The sequence below is a fragment of the Phycodurus eques genome, chromosome 7 (assembly GCF_024500275.1).
Source record: "Phycodurus eques isolate BA_2022a chromosome 7, UOR_Pequ_1.1, whole genome shotgun sequence".
Taxonomy (NCBI): Eukaryota; Metazoa; Chordata; class Actinopteri; order Syngnathiformes; family Syngnathidae; genus Phycodurus; species Phycodurus eques.
The window spans coordinates 13,318,700-13,339,063 of record NC_084531.1 but is presented as its reverse complement, the minus strand read 5'-3'; the positions used below and the strand labels follow the sequence as shown (position 1 = coordinate 13,339,063).

General features: G+C 40.3%; 1 protein-coding gene across 3 annotated transcripts in view; it reads left to right on the top strand.

Annotated features, from left to right (window-relative positions):
- itpkcb (inositol-trisphosphate 3-kinase Cb) overlaps positions 1-19,446 on the top strand; it is a 34,604-nt gene extending 15,158 nt beyond the window's left edge. For all 3 annotated transcript variants that reach the window (XM_061682645.1, XM_061682644.1, XM_061682643.1), the window contains 6 exons: positions 7,488-7,587; positions 7,661-7,874; positions 9,433-9,637; positions 9,865-9,966; positions 16,402-16,473; positions 18,136-19,446. In XM_061682645.1, the coding sequence (XP_061538629.1) occupies positions 7,488-7,587; positions 7,661-7,874; positions 9,433-9,637; positions 9,865-9,966; positions 16,402-16,473; positions 18,136-18,345 (903 nt within the window). In that variant the 3' untranslated portion in view covers positions 18,346-19,446. The remainder of the gene's footprint in view (positions 1-7,487; positions 7,588-7,660; positions 7,875-9,432; positions 9,638-9,864; positions 9,967-16,401; positions 16,474-18,135) is intronic.
- The last annotated feature ends 918 nt before the right edge of the window (positions 19,447-20,364 follow it).

Here is a 20,364-nt window from a genome sequence, read left to right as displayed (position 1 = left end):
AGGGGGGGCCACGGTGACCCGCGTCCGGGCAAGGGAATCCTATATCCATTTGTTTCTTTCTTCATAGGGTTCAAACTTTTGGTGCCATATCCAAATCTGCCTTCCAGTTGGTGTTCATTTTTATTAAATTTCTTAACAAATGCATGCTGCACACTGTTGTTTGACGGTGTTCAAGCCTATTCAAACAAAACACGCGAAATGCATTTTCATTGCTTTTGAATGCCATTCATTACCCTGAAAAGAAGACTAATAAATTAAGATTAAAATTGGTTCATTTTTATACATCCTGTTAGCCAATTTTTCTATGTTATTAGACTATGCAATGACAAATATTTGGAACACCCTGTATGTAGTAATAATTTAAAGCCATTTGTCAATTAGAGACAATCCAGTATCATGAAGTGCTTGATTGCGGATTTTTTCCCCCGATTTCTGTGATGATGATTTTGAACAAAAATGAGGAATTTCAAACTTAACTCGCATTTTATAAAACGGGCTCCTCTGACTCGTCAGAACTTGATCAAGCAGAACAGTCAACCGCATTTTTTTTCTGTTCAGGAATCCGTCTACTAGCCATCCATTTTCAACACTACTTATTCTGGTTATACAGTTCAATAACCAATAATAATTGACAGAATTAAAATGACCAAATAGAATCCTATTTTAGCATTAAAAATATCATTTTGGTGAAAGAACTTCCAGATATTGGTTTATTAACGATTACAGAAACCTTTCAATGCGTGTTGGTGTCATGCATGTTTTAAGCCCTATACATTTCTCCACATCCTAATGTATTTATTTAGAGTATCACTCTGAGTGGTGGACATTTTCATCCACAGGCAGTAAATGAGCAACCTGAGCACACTTGAGCTGTTGTAACAAACAGGATGACGTCGTCTCACGGGTTTCTCATAAGAGCCTGGGCTTTAATGGGCACATTGTGTCCTCCTTCCATTTGAGTAAAAAATGACCTTGTGTCCCGGAGAAAGATTGCGTGTGACGTATTTTGTGCCTGCCGCCGGTTTCAAGAAAGCTTAGGCCTCACCCTCAAACCAGTTACAGTCGGTATGCTCTGACGGCTGCAGAAACTTGCTCACACACGCTGAGACGCGCACACTCCGTCGACGTGATGGTGTCTCGTACTCTGAGTTGAGCGCGTGTGTCATGGAAAATTGAGGTGAAGGCGAAGCCCGTTGCTAGGCAGCACCTTTGCCATATATGGTGGTACTTTTTTTTTTTTTTTTTCTTCTCCATGTGGTGAGCTCCGCTTAGTACCAACATTATCTACTCGATCCCTGACATAAAAATGTTGCATTTAGTTGTTAATTTATTTATTATGAATGTATGACGCCACCCCCCACGATACATAGTCAGTATTTTAGTAAAATATATTTTCCACACTAAGTGGAACAGAATACAAGAGGACAAATAGTGTAAGATAAGATTACACACACTGAAACTTAAAATGTAGTATACATGTGATCCTTCCTTTTTTTATGAAGACATACTTTACAGCCATACTTGGTTTATGTGGTTATGCGAACTCAGCATTCCCACTGGCCTCATTGAAATCCATTAAATCTGTTAGAAAAGCAAATTAAGACCCAGAGGCAAGACAACTGACATCTCCATATTGCCAGCAACAGGAAGCACCCCTCTCTGTCGTGGCAAACATGTTCCAATCATGGCTGTAACTCTAAATGTTGTGATTTTGAAAATGATGAAATGTTCCTAACGTTGTCTGATAAAATCCTTCCTACTGAGAGTCAACCTTTCTAAAAAGGGGATGACAGGAACAAATGGGACTTGCATGTCAGTCTGGAAGGCAAGCATCATTTTCTTTAATATTACATTTCTATATTATAACGATACTATTTAAATGCAGTGTAGTAGGCTACAGTTTAATAATTTACCCATTGGAGATAATTTGTTCTATAGTCAAATTGTCAACATCATAAAACATTTCTTAACTGTACAGGCAATGTTTTTGACATTCTTAACTGCCAGTGTAAAAAATAATTTAAACACGTAATTGGCAATATATAGTTTAAAGTAAAACTAGGAAAAATAATAAATTGTATTCTGACCCTTAACTTTGGTGATAAGTGACAGACATTGAGAGGTAGATTGCTGTGTTTGGGAGATGAGTCACTTCACATATTTAGACTACATTATGTTATTTATTATTACTATTATCATTATTAATTAAACAATTTTTTATCGATCCATATTTACCTGAGCAGCCAGGACAAATAGAGTATGTGTGTCCACTTTTGTTTATAATTTATGTTCATAATGTATGTTCGACATTATGAATTGCCATTTGACTAAATTTACTTGATTGAATATGGGAAAAATAAGAGATCAGTTGGTAAATATTGTTTTTGGGGAGAATTTTAGCATGGGTGTCGGCCTTAGCTTGCTTTGTTCAAAGTGAGTGAATTACAGAGTCAAGTGTCCAAATTTTAACAGTCAGTTAATTATGCCCATCCCTAGAATTGTCATTGGTTCCATCCATTAATCCATATTCTGTAGCGCTTGTCCTCATTAGGATGGCGGGTGAACGGGAGCCTATCCCAGCTGACTTTGTGTGAGAGGGCGCCAGTCTAATCGCAGGGCACACATAGACAAATGACAGTTCACACTCACATTCACACCTATGGACAATGTAGAGCAGGTGTGGGAAAAGTATGGTCACCTGGCCACACACAGCCCGCTCTGTTCTTTATTCCAGGCCCACAGAGCATTTACAGTACATTATCAAGAATTGTGTACTTGTATATAATGAGGTATTAATTTATTCTGAATAGTAAAATAAAAATATTAATAAAATAAACAACCTGACATACATTTAAAAATATAAATTTTAATCCATAATTGGTTAATTGATTAAATTAATGACAAATACTGTATTAAAATAAGATTTTTTTAATTATTATATTAAAATTAAAAGTTTTACATATTTCATATTTTTCAATTATTAAAATACATTAAGTAATTGTCTAATTGATGTATTGTAAATGATAAAATAAAATGTAAAATGAACTATTTTATATAAATTTAATATATACATTTGTATGTATGTATATATTTGTATTTATTGATACAAACATACTGTAACTAACTAACTAACTAAGCAATCTAGGAATAGCCGGCCCGATCAACCATGTTCCTTGAGTCTTCTCTTATAGTTGGTGCTAAACTGCCACAAATACATTTCTACATGTCAACAGCTCGGACAATATGGTGCAACGGGATGTGGTTTTGATATAAAATACTTGTTGTTTTACAAACGGCTGCCTGAGTGCACAGCGTGCAGAATACACTGAATACAGTGTCGCTGAATACAGTTGTCTGACAGGTTCTGCATACGAGCGCATGTGTGAGCACACGCACATATTTCCATCACTCGTACATTACATTGACTTCCATTTATCTCTTGCAACCTTCACTCACCCTAGCTCAACCCTCAACATTTGCACAACTTCTCTGCTACACAGTTAGCACTGACGCGCATGCCTCTTGTAGGTTTATATACCACTGTAGAATTTGCCACAGTGGAGGGGAATGGAGGTCCACTTTTCCTACCCCCACTTTGCCTTGTATCTGCTAAGAGATTGGCTCTGTGTGGGGGCTCAGCAAGGGGGGATTATCGGATGAGGGAGAACAAAGTCGGCGGGAGAGATGGTAAAGAAAGCTAGAGAAGGAAGAACAAAGCAGTCTTGGTCGGCATAAAAACTCTGACAAAGTTTTAGGAAGCGGGAATGTGAGCAATTGTGTTCGGAATTCACCCACAAAGAAGCTGTCAGAGAACTCAATGTTAAGATTTGACAGGAGGATTCTGAAGCAGGCAAAACAAGCCTGCACATGTCGACTGAGAGAACAACAGAAGGCATGTTATCTGGGGAAGAGAGAAAAATATGTTTGGGGAGGATTCTAGGAGTACAGGGAGCCACACTACCCTACTGAGGCCCACCAGTGGAGACCCTTTACTGATGGTGAAGACAATTGTTTGCTGGCTGCGTTCTTGTTTTGTCCCTGGGGCTGTGTGTGTGCGTATATTTGTGTGTCTGCCTTATCTTTCTTACTTCCAACACATCTGTCCATTGACTATATATGAAATCGTTAAGGAAATTGTGCTCTTCTGACAAAATACCAAAAGTTACAGTCAAAAGGTCAGGGGTTCCAATCTCGACTGAAATTTGCATGTTGTCCCTATGGTCGCATGGATTTTCTTCATGTTCTAAAAATGCACATTTTAGGTTAATTGGTGTGAATGGTTGTTTTGTCAGTATGTGCCCTGTTATTTATTGGCGTCCAAATGCAGCTGGAATACAGTAGTATCTTGCTCACTTGTTACCCTGAATAGGATTAACATTAGAAATGGATGCATGGAGCTATTAGTATACTGGCTATAATGTCGGTGTTATAAAAAACGAACAATGACCAACTATAAACAGCAAAGTCATTGTGTTTTTTTTCCTTCCCAATTCCAAATAGAGGGCCTCCATTGTTCAACAGATTCAGTGAGTGTGTTTGGAAAGATTAAGCCACACTGACCTGCCATACTTCGTGTGACAATTGTCATGTGAACCACTGTGTGTGTGTGTGTGTGTGTGTGTGTGTGTGTGTGTGTGTGTGTGTGTGTGTGTGTGTGTGCGCGCGCGCGCGTGTTAGAACAGTTTTTTAATTGGTCCTCATGGGGGCATTTTGCGTTTTTTTTTTTATTTTTTTTTTTTTCGTAGACCACTTTAGGGGAAATAACTTACCGGAAACTGTCTTTTTTCCATTATTGGAAAACCAGTGTCGCATTGTCAACCACTCGAGCCAATAATGGTATAATATCAAAAATCTGAATAGGGGTGGCAATGCTTTTCTGAGCCTGTGCATTGAAATGGGAACGCTGCGTTTTAAAAAGGAGAGGCGTGGATCCAAATTATTACAGATTCTACTCACAATAGATATGAATACTTTTACTGTGCTTATTTTCAAAATGGTGTTGAATTCCATTTTAAATCTTCTATGCCTTATTTATAGACATTGTCCTTTCATGATATTATCATACCAACACCAGTAAACGTATGCATCAAAGTTTCAGGATGAAACTGGCCTCAAATGTTGGGATATGGTTAATCGATTAATCGATTGGTTAATTGTATGATTAACTACTTCATTGATTCAGTCTCAACTAATATGCTGTCTAAAGAAGTTGCACTACATCGGCACAGACCTCCAACACAAGGATTGGGACGAGTTTAAAACATTCAGATATTCTTCCATCCCATTTTAATAACACATTTTTAAATAATAACGAATCAAGTAATTAATCCTTAATTTTCCCTCGAACTATTTAGTCAAATGCCCATCCTACTCAAATCTTAATCTTAAAGAAAATCTTATTCATATAAAAAAAAAAAAAAAAAAAGAAAAAAGGGTGACAAGGGTTTTCACATGGTGCGTTGGAGCCCTGGTCACCAGTCAGTGTCAAAAGTTCAAGAGGAAATCATCTTTTTCAGCAAAACATTCTGCAAGATGTTTGACGTGCGTGCCTTACATCAGCATTCTCGGCCGTGACGTGCTTTGTCGAGAGAAATCCGAGGATGAAATTCGAAGGCTAAAGCCACAGGTGGCGACGAGTCACTCATTATTCACAACCTAATCTTTGCTTCCCGACACTGAGCAGCTGTCTGACAAGCTGCAAACTACAACGTTGATTGTTTGGATCATTTGTTGCTGACTAATGACTTGATCTGATATTGAGCCATCTAATAACTTGGCTTCCCTTGAATTAGAACTATGTACAGTGGATAAAATGTTTACACACCCCTGTTCAAATAACATGTTTTTGTGCCATTTGTGTGGCCATAATTGCAAAAGGCACGTTTGGCGCAAGCACAACACTACTCGTCACCAAAAGCACACCGTACCTACAATGCAGCTTGGTGGTGGCAGCATCATGCATTGGGGCTGTTTTTCTTCGGCTGGAATAGGGGTCTTAGTTATAGTGGACGGAATTATGAACAGTTCCAAATACTACTAAGTGTTAGCACAAAACCTTGAGGCATCGTCTAGAAAGCAAAAAAGTCAGGAAAGGTCTACTAGAAAATCAGAAATGTATTTTTGGATCCCACTTAACTTGAGTTTGAAGGTGGATGACAGGAACAAATGGGACTTGCATGCCACCCATGTCCTCAGTTATGAGGGTGTGCACACTTACTGGAACCACATTATCCCAGTTATCTGTCACATTAAAGGTGGAATTTTTTAAAAATGATTTATTTTGGTTGCATTTTTTTTTTATACATCATAAAAACCTGGCATTTAAACAAGGATGCGTAGACTTTTAAAATCCACTGCACGGTATATTGATCTGATCATATGGATGGGCATTTTGTAATTGATTTAAATTGTGACTGAGCCAAAACTTTTGTGTCACTGCTAACTACCATCTGGAATAACAAAAACCCTTATTTCTTTATTTTACAACAGCAAAACTTTGGAGTCGGGTCGTATGTACAAATAGATGTGTATTATAGTGGAATTCAATGGAAATAAAAAAAATATGTAATGAAGGTTTTATGGTGGCGACAGTTTGAACCTGGAGCAAATTAATTAGCTTCACATTATTTCCTGCGTGAAAAATTGTTTTGGAACGGACTGTGTTCCACAATTGTATTTATGAAATCCATTGTGTTCCACTTTGGAGATACAATTGTATTTATGAAATCCTTCCTAATCAGATTAGTGTAACTTTAGCCAGTTGACTGACAGAATTATTTCAATTTTGGAGTGACAAAACAGTTTTTCAGACAAACAAAGGGCTGCTGTTTCCACTCGCTGCGGATATTGCCATATGATGACAGTTTTATTGTGACAGAATTTCAACACAGCAGCAGTGGAAAGAATGCATGCAAGGAGAGCGGCGATAGCGCGGAATGTAAACAGGGCAGTGATAGGAGTGTAGGCGTCGGTGCAGGTTTCATGACTATAATTTTAAAGATTATTTTCTTGTTTCTCATCTTTGGGTTTCATGTTCTCTCCCTGTCGCCTGTTTTGATCAATTATTCAACAGCGCTTCCAAATCACATCGGTTGGTTAAAAAAAAAAAAAAAAATCAGAGGACTGTCGAAATCTAAATAAATAACAGCGCTGACACACACACTTTGTCCATTTGATTTGTCATATGCACACATGCACTCTAATTTGTTTCTTGCGTCAAAGCTCCAACTGAACACTGTCCTTGCTCCACAGATAAAACAGAATTTGAGACAGTAAGGCTCTGTTTTACGACACCACACTTTAGTAAATGTTTTATGAATGGGCTTTGTGAGTGAACCTCGCCTGGCCTTAAAGGGGAGGATCCGACTAATGTCTACTGAGGTGTGTGTGCTTGTGAATTTTGCTCACTCTTTGCTAAGCTAGGCAGAGCAACCAGAGAGTGCTTTATATTAGATTTTGACAATGACGCCCATCTGTGTCTTTTCCAGAATAAGTCGTGGCATAAGTTGAAAACCATGGTGCACTGGTCGCCCTTCGTCGTGTCCTTCAAGAAGCGCTACCCGTGGGTGCAGCTCGCTGGCCATGCAGGTACGTTCATGGCCCTCATGCGTGTCCAGTCCTCCAACAGGAGCGTTCTTCAACCTTCACTTGTTTTCATCAGGTAACTTTCAGGCCGGCGAGAACGGTCGCCTGTTAAAGCGCTACTGCGAGTGTGAGCAGCAGTGCCTCCAGAAGCTGATGAAGGACACCCTTCAGCCGTACGTGCCTGGTTATTATGGGGTGGTGCAGAGAGACGAGCAGGACTACAACCTGATGGACGATCTGCTGGCTGATTTTGACTCGCCGTCCATCATGGACTGTAAGATGGGCAGCAGGTGAGAAGAAAAAACTTCAAAATACTGAACGCATCAAGTGTGAAGGTTACTGTATCAGCAGTCAACATTGATACATACAAAGGCACATTTAAACCTCAGCATTCTTGCCATAGTTTCGCTAAAAACGAAAGTTTTAAGAGATGCATTGAATATGAACAATTGTTGCAAATGCATTTTTTTGCAGCTTCAAGTTAAATTTTTAGCAAGGGAGTACTTTATACTAAAATTGCAACATGCAAGTTTTGGCACCCCCTTAATCTCAACACGGCACCGTGATTATATAATTCATGCAACAGATCTGAATATTCCTAAAAAACATTCACCCTAAACTAGCACGTTTAAGACAATGTTCAATCAATAAGCTAAAGTCAATCAAAAGACCAGGTAAATAAACTGTCTGCGGTCTGATGCAATGTTAGTGTTGTCTTATTAAGTACCGCTACATTGGAATTTCTAATGCTGAAGTCAAATCTGGTCCGTATTTCTACACAATTTTTCCTCAATTGCCGCCACACTGGTCACCGTGTCTGCCTCATAGTAGAGAGGTTCTGGGATTGAATCAAAGGTATTTATCGTAGTTTGATTGTGGTCTCCCATGTGATTGCGAATGGTTGTTTGCCTATATGTGCCCTGCGATTGACTGTGGACCAGTCCAGGGTGTGCTGGGGTAAACCCTGAACAGGATACTCCATTGCAGAGTCATAAACAGTTGCCTTCAAAAAATGTTTAACTTAAACTCTACAGATAATGTTTTAATTGTTTTAAAAGTCCAAGAAAGAGTTAACCACTTTTACTGTTATGATATATAAACAGTGAAAAATTCAGTCTAAACTTAAATGACAAAGCAGAACACATAGGTGATCTGCATCTTAGTTTTTAAATGATCATTTTTAATTGTATAAAGTGTAAAAGTATGATAAGAAGTTCCTATATATCCGCCCATTTTCTCTAATGCTCCCGGGTGAGCTGGAGCCTATCCCAGAGAGGCGGGGTACAAACTGGACTGTAGCTAGCCAATTGTAGCACACATGTACAGGACATTAACAGCCATTCACATCTCCTCTGGAGTACCCAGACAAAACCAACGCAAGCATGGGGAGAACATGTAAACTCCACACAGGTGGGCCAGAGCTCCGATTTGAGCCCAGAACCTCAGAACTGTGAGGCAGACATGTAAAACACTAGCTCACCATGGTGCATAGTTAGTAGTCAAATGTAACCCATGTTGTGCTGTAAATCTGAGTTCATGTCACTTGAGGTGTGTAATCTTAGCTTCTGTCGCAGAAAATCCAAAGAAAACGCAAAACACTCACATGGCTAAACATTTGAGGTTTGATGAACTGAGGTCTTGTGTTGTAAGATAATGTAGCCCATGATGTCATGCATGCGACTTCAGAAGTAGTTTAGCGGGATAGTTTTCCTGGAAAATGTTGGGCAAATTCCCAATCGTATGACATCAATGGAATTTTATTATTCCGTCTTTGTTTCAATAGGGATGCAAGTATATACAAAAGAAATCATTCATGTGTAAAATGTGGACTTTTTTCCCATCATCAAGGACTTACTTGGAGGAAGAGCTGATGAAAGCGAGAGAGCGACCGCGCTTGCGCAAGGACATGTACGACAAGATGATCGCCGTGGACCCCGGAGCGCCCACGGTGCAGGAGAGGGCCCAGCAGGGCGTGCTTAAGCCCAGATACATGCAGTGGAGGGAGACGCTCAGCTCCACGGCCACGCTGGGCTTCCGCATCGAGGGTATCAAGGTCAGTAATCAGCAAAGTGACATTTACAGGCCGTCTGGAAAGTATTCACAGCGCTTCACTTTTCCTACATTATATTATGTTACAACCTTCTTCCATAATGGATTAAATGTCTTTATTTTGAGTGAAAAATACATTTTCACAATTTTGGAATAGGCTTCGATTTTTTTGTACTAAGAATAATAATGATTTGAATGACAAGCCTCATTAATGTTTATTTTCTTCTGCAGAAAGCCGATGGCACCTGCAACACCAATTTCAAGACTACCAAACTCAAGGAGCAAGTGATGCGGGCCCTGGAGGACTTTGTTGATGGAAACACTCAGAACCTGGTGCGTTTCTACTGTCACCGCTGTTTTAAAAGAGACATTATTATCATGTTTTTTTTTCGTGATATAAAACAGTTCCCGAGTGTCAAAATAACAAAATACTCCAAAGATCAAGAATTATACAAAGCTTTGGACATTCTAGCCTGTTTTGAAGGTTGGCTCTGTCTTAATGCAAGTGAGCCAGTCCTCATCCCACTCAATACACTGCTGAGCCAATGGCAAAGCCGTTTTTTTATTACTACGGCGACTGTGGATGGAACCTGAGCTTTGTGGCAACAGAGGCGTCATGGACTGCCGCTCGTTATCTCGCCGGTGACTGAATGCCTTACAGTGGCTTCATCTCGCTGGCGAGTGTGCGCGTGTTCAAGCTATTGTTTGGCCGTTTCATGTCTGTTCAAAACACAACCTGAACCTAATCTTTGCTACTGCAGAGGCTTCACGACCTGCCTCTTATCATCTTGCTGGCAAGTGTTTACGTGACATCAGGCTAGATCTTGCTGCATGTGTCCGCATTTCAGCTAGTGTTTGCCTGTCTCCTTTTCACTTCAAACACAGCCTGAGATTTGCTACTACAGAGGCTTTGCGGGCTGCGTTTTGTCATCTCTCTGGCAAGTGTATGCGCAACATCGGGCTGGATATTGCCGGCAAGTGTACACATTCCAGCAAGTGTCTCCTTTTCACTTTGTGTACAACCTGAGCCTGAGCCTTACGACTCCAGAGGCTTCATGGGCTGTATGTTTGACAGCAGGTTTGATCTCGCTGGCGAGCGTGTGCATTCTGGTCGGTGTTTGGCCGTGTCCGCTTGGCATCAACACAACATGTTCTGTGACACCGAAAACTATTTTGAATAATGTCAAGCGAACTAATCTCTTCCAGGCTCTCTATCTGCAAATTGTATAAACTGTACAGAAAAAGTTCAAAGTAATATTTTACAATCGCAACTAGGGCTGCCACAAATGATTATTTGAATCTGTTAATTGATGAATTATTTTTTCAATTATTTGATGAATTGGATTAAAAAATATATGTATATTTGCATCCCTTTCTTTAAAAATTGGGACAATACAGAAAAAAAACAACAACTAAATATTGTGGTCAAATAGCTTTACAATAAGCCATGGACCAATATGTATATGTATATATATATATAACTTATAAAGAGCAAGCTTACCAAATTAAACTTAATTCAAGAAAGAACCGACGAGTTTCAAATATGTTTGGCTAATCGCTTTAAAGCTCTTCTAACGCTGGAAGACACAGATCTGTCAACACACGACGACGAAATTGTAAACGGGATTGTTCAAACTGCACACAAAGTAGCGCCATCAACGAGAAAGACGACAACATCCAGAATATCAAAAGCTACTCTCAACTTAATGAAAAAACGACGAGAGATTAAGAAAAGGGGCAGCATTATCAAAAAAATTTGAATATGTTGAATTGTGCAAGACGATTCGGAAAAAGATTCGAGAAGAATTGAGAACTTACAACGTTAGGCTTGTTCAGAAAATGCTTGAAGCGGGACATGAATAAAAAACGTAAACCGTGCATTAATTCGCCACAAGAAAATAATTTTTGGTTTGAAAATGGAAGATGGAATGATATGTCACAGCCGCCAAGAAATCGTCCAACGAGTTAAAGAATTTTATCCAAACCAATACAGTGACCCTCACTGAATGATTACTGGAAAGCTATAAGCAGACCAGGTTCCATGTATCCTGAATGAATCAGAATCAGAATCATCTTTATTTGCCAAGTATGTCCAAAACACACAAGGAATTTGTCTCTGGTAGTTGGAGCCGCTCTAGTACAACAGACAGTCAATTTACAGAACACTTTGGAGACATAAAGACATTGACAAAAAACAATTGTGCAAAAAGATGCAGAGTCCTCTAGCACTTAGAGCAGTTCGAATGACTCATATTGCAATAGTCCGGTGCAATGACCATTGTGCAAAGGGCGCCGAGACTTCAAGGAGTGTATGCGGTTTAAAGTGACGAGTAGTGCGATCATCTGGGACAATGTTGGTTGTGCAAATGTTACAGATACTCCTCAATCAGTGTGCAAATGGAGCAGATGCTACTCTGGCATGAGTGGCCAGTATATGCAAATAGTGCAGCATGGCGAGACAACTACAGTGAGTGCACGAGTAATACGTAATTGGCCCCACAGAAATGTGACAACGAACTCAAGTCAAAAAATTGCCAATTTATTGTAATGGAATTATAGGTTAGGTGTTTAAGAAGTTGATCGCAAGAGGGAAGAAGCTGTTGGAATGTCTACTAGTTCTAGTTTGCATTGATCGGTAGCGCCTACCTGAGGGAAGGAGCTGGAAGAGCTGGAGACCGGGGTGCGGAGGGTCTGAGAGGATTTTGCACGCCCTTGTCTTAGTTCTGGCAGCGTGCAAGTCCTCAATGGTGGGTAGGAGGGTACCGACAATCCTTTCAGCAGTTTTGATTGTCCGTTGCAGTCGGAGTTTGTCCTTTTTTGTAGCAGCACCAAACCAGACTGTGATGGAAGAACACAGGACTGATTCGATGGCCGCTGTGTAGAACTGTCTCAGCAGCTCCGGTGGCAGGCCGTGCTTTCTCAGAAGCCCCAGGAAGTACATCCTCTGCTGGGCCTTTTTGAGGACGGAGTTGATGTTGGTCGCCCACTTCAGGTCCTGAGAGATTGTAATTCCCAGGAACTTGAAGGTCTCGACGGTTGACACAAGGCAGCTGGACAACGTGAGGGGCAGCTGTGGCGAAGGATGCCTCCTGAAGTCCACGATCATCTCTACAGTCTTGAGCGTGTTCAGCTCCAGGTTGTGTCGGCCGCACCGCAGCTCCAGCCGCTCCGCTTCCTGTCTATATGCAGACTCGTCACCGTCCTTGATGAGGCCGATGACAGTGGTGTCATCTGCAAACTTCAGGAGCTTGACAGTCTGGTTCGCTGAGGTGCAGTCGTTCGTGTAGAGAGAGAAGAGCAGCGGAGAGAGGACACAACCTTGGGGCGCCCCAGTGCTGATGCTGCGTGTGGATGAGGTGGCCTCGCCCAGCCTGAGCTGCTGTGTCCTGCTGTCAAGGTGTTCTAGGATGAAGTGCAGTCCCATGTTGACTGCATCATCCGCAGACGTGTTCGCTTGGTAGGCAAACTGCAGGGGTCCAGCAGGGGACCTGTGACACTCTTGAGGTGGTCCAGCACGAGACGTTCAAAGGACTTCATGACCACAGATGTCAAAGCGACAGGTCTGTAGTCATTCAGACCCGAGATTGCAGGTTTCTTGGAGACTGGAATGATGGTGGAGCGTTTGAAACAGGATGGAACTTCGCACATTTCCAAAGATCTATTGAAGATCTGAGTGAAGACTGGAGCGAGCTGGTCCGCGCAGACTTTGACGCAGGATGGGGACACATGGTCCGGGCCTGCCGCTTTGTTAATCTTCTGTTGTTTGAAGATGCGTCTCACATCCTGTTCATGGATGGTTAACGCAGAAGTCAGAGGTGTGCTTGTGGTCGCGGGTGCGGCCGGGTGGGTGTGTGGTGTGAAACTGTCCTTTTCAAATCTGCAGTAGAAGGTATTCAAGTCATTGGCTAATGTGCTATTGTTCTCAGTTTGGGGGGATCGTCGCTTGTAATTAGTCAGCGATTGGAATGCATGCCAGACTGATTTAGAGTCGTTTGCGCTAAACTTTTTTTCCAACTTTGCTGCATAGATCCTCTTTGCAATGTTAATTTCTTTAGTCAGCTGGTTTCTAGCTCGATTATACAGGGCCCTGTCCCCGCGCTGATATGCGTCCTCCTTAGCTTGGCGAAGCTGCTTAAGTTTAGCAGTGAACCACGGCTTGTTGTTGTTGAACGTGCGAAATGATTTTGTTGGTACACAAACCTCTTCACAGAAACTGATATAGGATGTGACAGTGTCCGTATATTCATCCAGGCTGCCAGCTGAATTTTCAAAGACACTCCAGTCTGTGCAGTCTAAACAGCTTTGAAGTTCCAGCTTGGCTTCATTGGTCCACTTTTTGACTGTTTTCACTGTAGGCTTCGCACATTTAAGTTCTTGCTTGTACGTCGGTATTAAGTGAATTAAGCAGTGATCAGACGAGCCCAGGGCTGCACGAGGTATAGCACGGTATGCGTTTTTTACCGTGGTGTAGCAGTGGTCTAAAGTATTATTTTCCCTGGTAGGACAGTCGATGTGCTGCTTGTATTTAGAGAGGTTGAAAATGCTATTAGATCACTTAAGGCTGGAAAAGCTTGTGGTCTGGATGCAATTTCTGTTGAAATCCTTAAAGCAGGAGGGAAAAAACTTAATAAGATCCTTGTAAACCGATTTCAACGCTGCTTGGAGTTGCGACATGGAAAGACGCAGAAATCATTTTGCTACATAAATCAGGCGATAAAATGGACCTAAGAAATTATCCCCCAATAAGCCTGCTCTCAACAATTTATAAAGTCTTTGCAAAGATATTGGACGAAGCACAGCCGATAGAACAAGCGGGTTTTCGTAGCGGTTTTAATACTGTGGACCACATACAGACAGTTCAACAAATAATCGAACCTCACAATCGAGTACGAAATGCCTCTGTGTGTAGCCTTCATCGACTATGAAAAAGCGTTTGACTCAGTCACCAACACGGCGATACTGCAGGCGCTAGTAAATCAAGGGATAGAGCCGACCTATATCAACATTCTACAATCACTATGCAACGATTCTTCAGGTTCAATACGGATTGATGATGAAAGAGTGCAAATAAGTAGAGGAAAAGGGGTCAGGCAAGTCGACACGCTGTCTCCGAAGCTATTTACAGCTTGCCTTGAAGAAATATTTAAAAAGCTCAATTGGGAAAAAGAAGGACTAAAGATTAACGGCCTTCATCCTGCAGTGGATAGATAATGGCTGATGATGATGATGATGATGATAGATATATATTCCCATTCTCTTTCACTACACTGTCTCCTCAGTCTCAAATGCCACATCAAGATTTTCAGGCGTGTCCCTAACCTCACTGCCATCTCTCTGTGAATCTAATCACACAACAATCACATTCTCGCGCTTGAACTCTGATGCATTCCATAAAGATCTTACTTGAAATACATTAAATTGATGAAAGACACGTATTAAGAAGTGGAAAAACACGATTTGATCATGCTCCTCAAATTTCTGAATTCAAGGAGTCAAGTTCAGATAACTCTCCATTAACTTAAACGTTCAAGGAAGTCTTCAACTTTATACACTACAATAAAATTATGTACAAAATATATAAATAAATACAAACTATAATCATGAATAAATAAATGGTGAAATCAAACTTTACTTATAAAAAAATTACACGTATGTTGTTGATTTATACACTATACTGACAATAAACAGCTCAGTGCTGCGCTACACTGCGTTTCCACAGATGTCCACTGAGTGGCACACAGGACTCTGCGGGGGGTGGGGGAGTCAATTATGCGATATATTTTTTTTTTACAAAACCTGAATATTGTCACTTGTAACACATAAAATGATACTGAGAGCAAGTTCGTTTGGCTAGCACGAGCATAAATATGTATTTCTGATTGGAAAAATAAGCTACTTTTCCTGGAATTTGGTCCCCCATTGTGTCTGTCAAGTCTGCCTCCGCAGGCACTGCTGTATTAAAAGCATGACGACTTGATTGTGATCAGTTAATCAGAATCCAATCATTAACCAGCAGTGTTGACATAATTCAAATTCAGCGTATTGATTGGCTTAGAAACGCAAACATGGCATGCCCATTGGTGCAGCCTCTGGGTTCACTGCTTTGTGCAACGCACCAACGGAGCGGGTGACTGGTGTAATTATTAGGGGACACGACGACTCAACAATGAAATTTGTTGCCCAAATATTGAATCATCAATTTTTATTGATTTTATTGATTTGTTGTTGCGGCCCTATTCTTAACCATGTTACAAATCTAAAAAACAAAAGGTTAACCATGGTAAAATAAGCTACGACAAAGTCAAACTACTCTTTGAGACAGACTTAATGGAGAGGGAATAGGCAAGTGTTTACAGTGCAACACTGTCATCTATTGGCTTTTTGTAGGAATTGTCCAGTTTAGGGTATGTTTTTTTTCCGGGGGGGTTGTTATACTTTTCAGCCACCCGTACCGTTATGTCAAAGTAAACTTCATTTTCTGTTCTTTGTTTATTGTTACACTTTTACTCTTTGCCATTGCCGATGCCCTTCTGTGATGGCATCACAAAAAAAAAAAAAAAGACACTATGGTCTCATCTCACACGAAGATAGGTGGGTTTTAGTCTTTTCTTTTGAGGCATGTTTTTTCCCCCCCAAAATTTTCAAATGGTACCACTTATGGAGCATTGGACTTTGGAGGTTCCATCATATACTGTGTAAAGAAATGCGCATAGCGGTCACTCAAACTCCATTTCAAGGCGTTTGTTCTTTTTCCTTCCTTTCATTTAGAAGCTGTACCTGCAGCGACTGGAGGAGCTGCGGTCAGTGCTGGAGCAGTCGCATTTCTTCAAAACCCACGAGGTAACACACACACACACTTATACACAAACACCCCGAAACAAACCCGCTCGGCTGAGTTTATTAGATTTGGCGATATTTCACCATGAGTTGCTTCCATGCTATCTATGTCTATCGCTCACAGTGGCAGGAAGTAACGTAGTTTAAGAGTACTGACTTACTGCACTTGAAGCAGATTTCGAAGGTACTGTGGTGCCTTGACTTTACGTTGTAATTTGTTCCGTGACCACGCTCATAACTCAAAACACATGTCGTACCTCAAATCATCTTTTCCCATTTAAATGAATGGAAATGCCATTAATCTGTTCCAGCACCACAAAAACTAAGCCACAAATAATTTTGTAACGTGTCTTTGAAAAGAAAAATGGCACTGCAGTATTTTAAGTCGAGGTACCACTATATCTGTACTTTGAGTATTTATTTTGTACTTTTATGCCTTTCATTTGAAAGCAGATATCAATACTTTCTACTCCTTACTTGGTCAAAATAGGCTTGTTTACTAGTCGTCGAGCTCTTGATTGACGGAGTAAACAGATTCAGATAAGCAAGATATTCCCCATGAATGGCCTAATTGAAGAGACATGTTTAATATTGTCGGGTTTAAGCATGATTCTTGAGTCTTCTGGCCTTAAAAAATGATCTATCCAATCTGAAAAAAAGCACATAAAGTACAATTAAGGTGGATTTTTTTTTCAGTTATCCTTTGCTAATTTTGCATTTTTCTGTTACTCTATTTATAACATTAGCATAGCTATGGGAACACGTTTTGACAGTAAGTTGAGTCAATGCCTGCTAGCTAGACGCTTCAAGCTGTTGATGCCACTTCCAGTTGTTAAGAGTTGTTACAGGTTGTGTATTTAAAACAACCACATAGCTTTGGCTTCGTAAATTACGTTGAGTCTAATCTTAAAACAACAATGCAAAATGTTATAAACGAGCTAACAAATAGTATTGGTGTGTGGCCCACCAGCCGTACTTTGCCCAGGCGTGCTGTAAATCTGTAAATTCATCCATGAGGGTTGGGGGGAAAAAATGACCTCAAACAACAACCTGTGGTGCTCATTTGAGAACCAGGCCAAATTGTGTTATGTGCACTCCTGAAGGTAATAATACTCACAGGCAAACATTTATCCTTTGTGATTTACTGAGGAGTGACCGTACCCATGTATATCCATATATCTGTATTATACTGCCCTCAGGTGGCCCAGTTGCACACCAGAAGGACCAATGCAATGTCCACTGTATTGAAGCAAAAAAAGTGAAAAACTGTTTGTCTTTACAATCTGTTATATTATGTCATGACAGTATGTTTTTATAAAGTACAATTATTATAGAGCATTATTTTTCTCATTAAGAAACACGTTGCAAACATTTTTGTCAGTTTTTTTGGAGGAGGCTAGAACAGATCTAATGGCATTTTCATTCATTTGAATGGGGAAAGATGATTTGAGTGTGTTTGTAGTTATAAGTGTATACACAGAACAAATTAAACTATCAAGGCACAAATGTATTGTATATATTTGGTAGTTTTACTTTTATGCATTTCAGTCTGTTTTATTTGATTGTATTTATTTATTTTTTTTAGGCGTATAATCAGTACTTCTACTTTAACCATAGTATTATTTTTACAGCGTGTGAGTACCTTTCCCTCCTCTGATTTTTCAGGTGGTGGGCAGCTCTCTGCTGTTTGTGCACGACGCCTCGGGGAAGGCCCGCGTGTGGATGATCGACTTTGGCAAGACGGTGCCTCTGCCCGGCCACGGGACCCTAGACCACCGGACCCCCTGGGTGGAGGGCAACCAGGAGGACGGCTACATGTGGGGGCTGGACAACCTCATAGATATCTTCGGCTCCATGCTGGCTCAGGCGCCCTGAGCCAGTGACCGTCGAAACTTCTCCATGGAAAAAATGGAAGAGGTAGAGATTACGGACTCACTCCACTTAATGCAAGATAGGACTTTTATGGCTAAGTGGATTCCAGACGTGTTCTTCACGTAGTCGACATGAGGCCGCTTGTCACCTCCTCGGAGGTTATTTTGCCTGGTTTCATGGTTTGCATTTAAATACTCGGCAACACTAAAACACTGGTTATTCAACTAAGTGTCAACCAACTTGTGTAAATACAAATTTATTTAATTTTTCTGGCCTTTATATAACCCGCTTACCTTCCTTGTACAATTTCTATGCCTACATCTGTAAAAGAGAGACCATTTCTGCTATTTTTCCTTCCTCCTTGAACCGTCTTTATAGAGCAATTATGAGTGGGATTCCATTTTTTTGTCTTCACGGATCGAAATTCAAGCAGAAAACCTGTTTGGAACTTGTTGAACTATGCATCCTCATGAAAGCCATCGATCAAAATGAGCCGTGCCTCAAACTTTAAGCTTGGAAGCAGCATTCCCATTGGATTTACACACACACACACTTAAGAACTGAAACTTCTTAAACTGATGGAGCCACATAAAAGGTTAAAGGAACATTTAAAACTGGAACCAGCTGATTAAAGTGATCCCTTTTCTAATTTTTCACCGTCTTTTATCTTGATCTTTAAACTGGACAATGGGTTTACTGTTCTGTATGCGGAAAATGACAGCAATAGCTTTATGCACGGTTAAAAATGAATGTCTGCTGCTGTTTGATTGATGTGCGATAGTAGATGACCTTGTCTTTGACCGTGTGTGTGCTGATATCACACAAAAGAAATCCGTCATCTCTGAAAAGTCAACATTGACTTGTTTACAAAGTATTATACTACTTCTATCCAAGTATAAGAGCTAACAGGTTCTTTTTTCCCCCCTCCTCCTCCTTACTGGGTTCTTTGTAACATGAGGAAACTGGATATAATAATGTTTATATTCTATAAGCACAAATGTATTTTTAAGCAGAGAAACTGCAGCAACAGGTTACATTTACTATGGAATCTTCTTTGCTTTTTTTGCCATGAAGGTAACGGATTGCAATAAACTGGAAATAAGACTTCAGAGTGGATTTTTCTTTTACATTGGTGAATTAGTTTTAATTCCATACAGTGCAGGAAATAATTATTTGATTCCGTTGAATTTGTTAGTTGCTCTTTTACAAAATGAACAGTGTAGCATTTTATTGAGTAATAGACATCAGTTTGTATTCTACGGTATAAAATGTCTACTTTCTTGAGTGAAATAAGTATTTGAGCCCCAACAACTCAACTAGAATTCCAGCTCCCACAGTTTGGCTGGTGCTCATGTGGCTCTCAGCCATGTACTATCAACCAATTACCAAGACTCGTGAGCTCAACTGCCTATGTGAATAAAGCAGACCTGTTCTAGGAATCCATTTCCTTACCTTCGAATTGCACTGACCTGTTACCCCAGAAAAGCACCTTATTCGTAACGTGTACCCACGACTGCGCAACGAATGACTGACACTTCATAAGTCACAACTGCTGTCTCTGATTTGTTGTTTTTCCTCGACCGCAGTGAGTTCTTGTATATCAAATTAGAGGCACGAGATGCGGCCACAGATGGCCGATTTTTTTTCACGCATCATATTTACCATGTACTTCTGTAAAGTCATAATGGCTGTTTTAACAAATATGAGAAAATTATTTTTTTTGGGGGGGATTGTAAACTCCCCTCTACTGTTAGCTAATTTAACACGTTTCATTTGTCAGTTTACAACATTAGCAAAGCTATGCGAATAAGTTGTTTTGATAGCGTCAAAGTTGAGTCAGTCCTAGCTTCACATGTGACATGCAATGTGATTTTTTTTTTTTAATTTTCAGTACGAGCACTACATAGGTTTACAAAAGGTACTGCATAGAACTAAAATAAATCATTACTATTGTACTGAAATACATTTTTAAGTACAGTACTTTTTAACAAGTATCAAATTACAGTACAAGTACATTGCTAT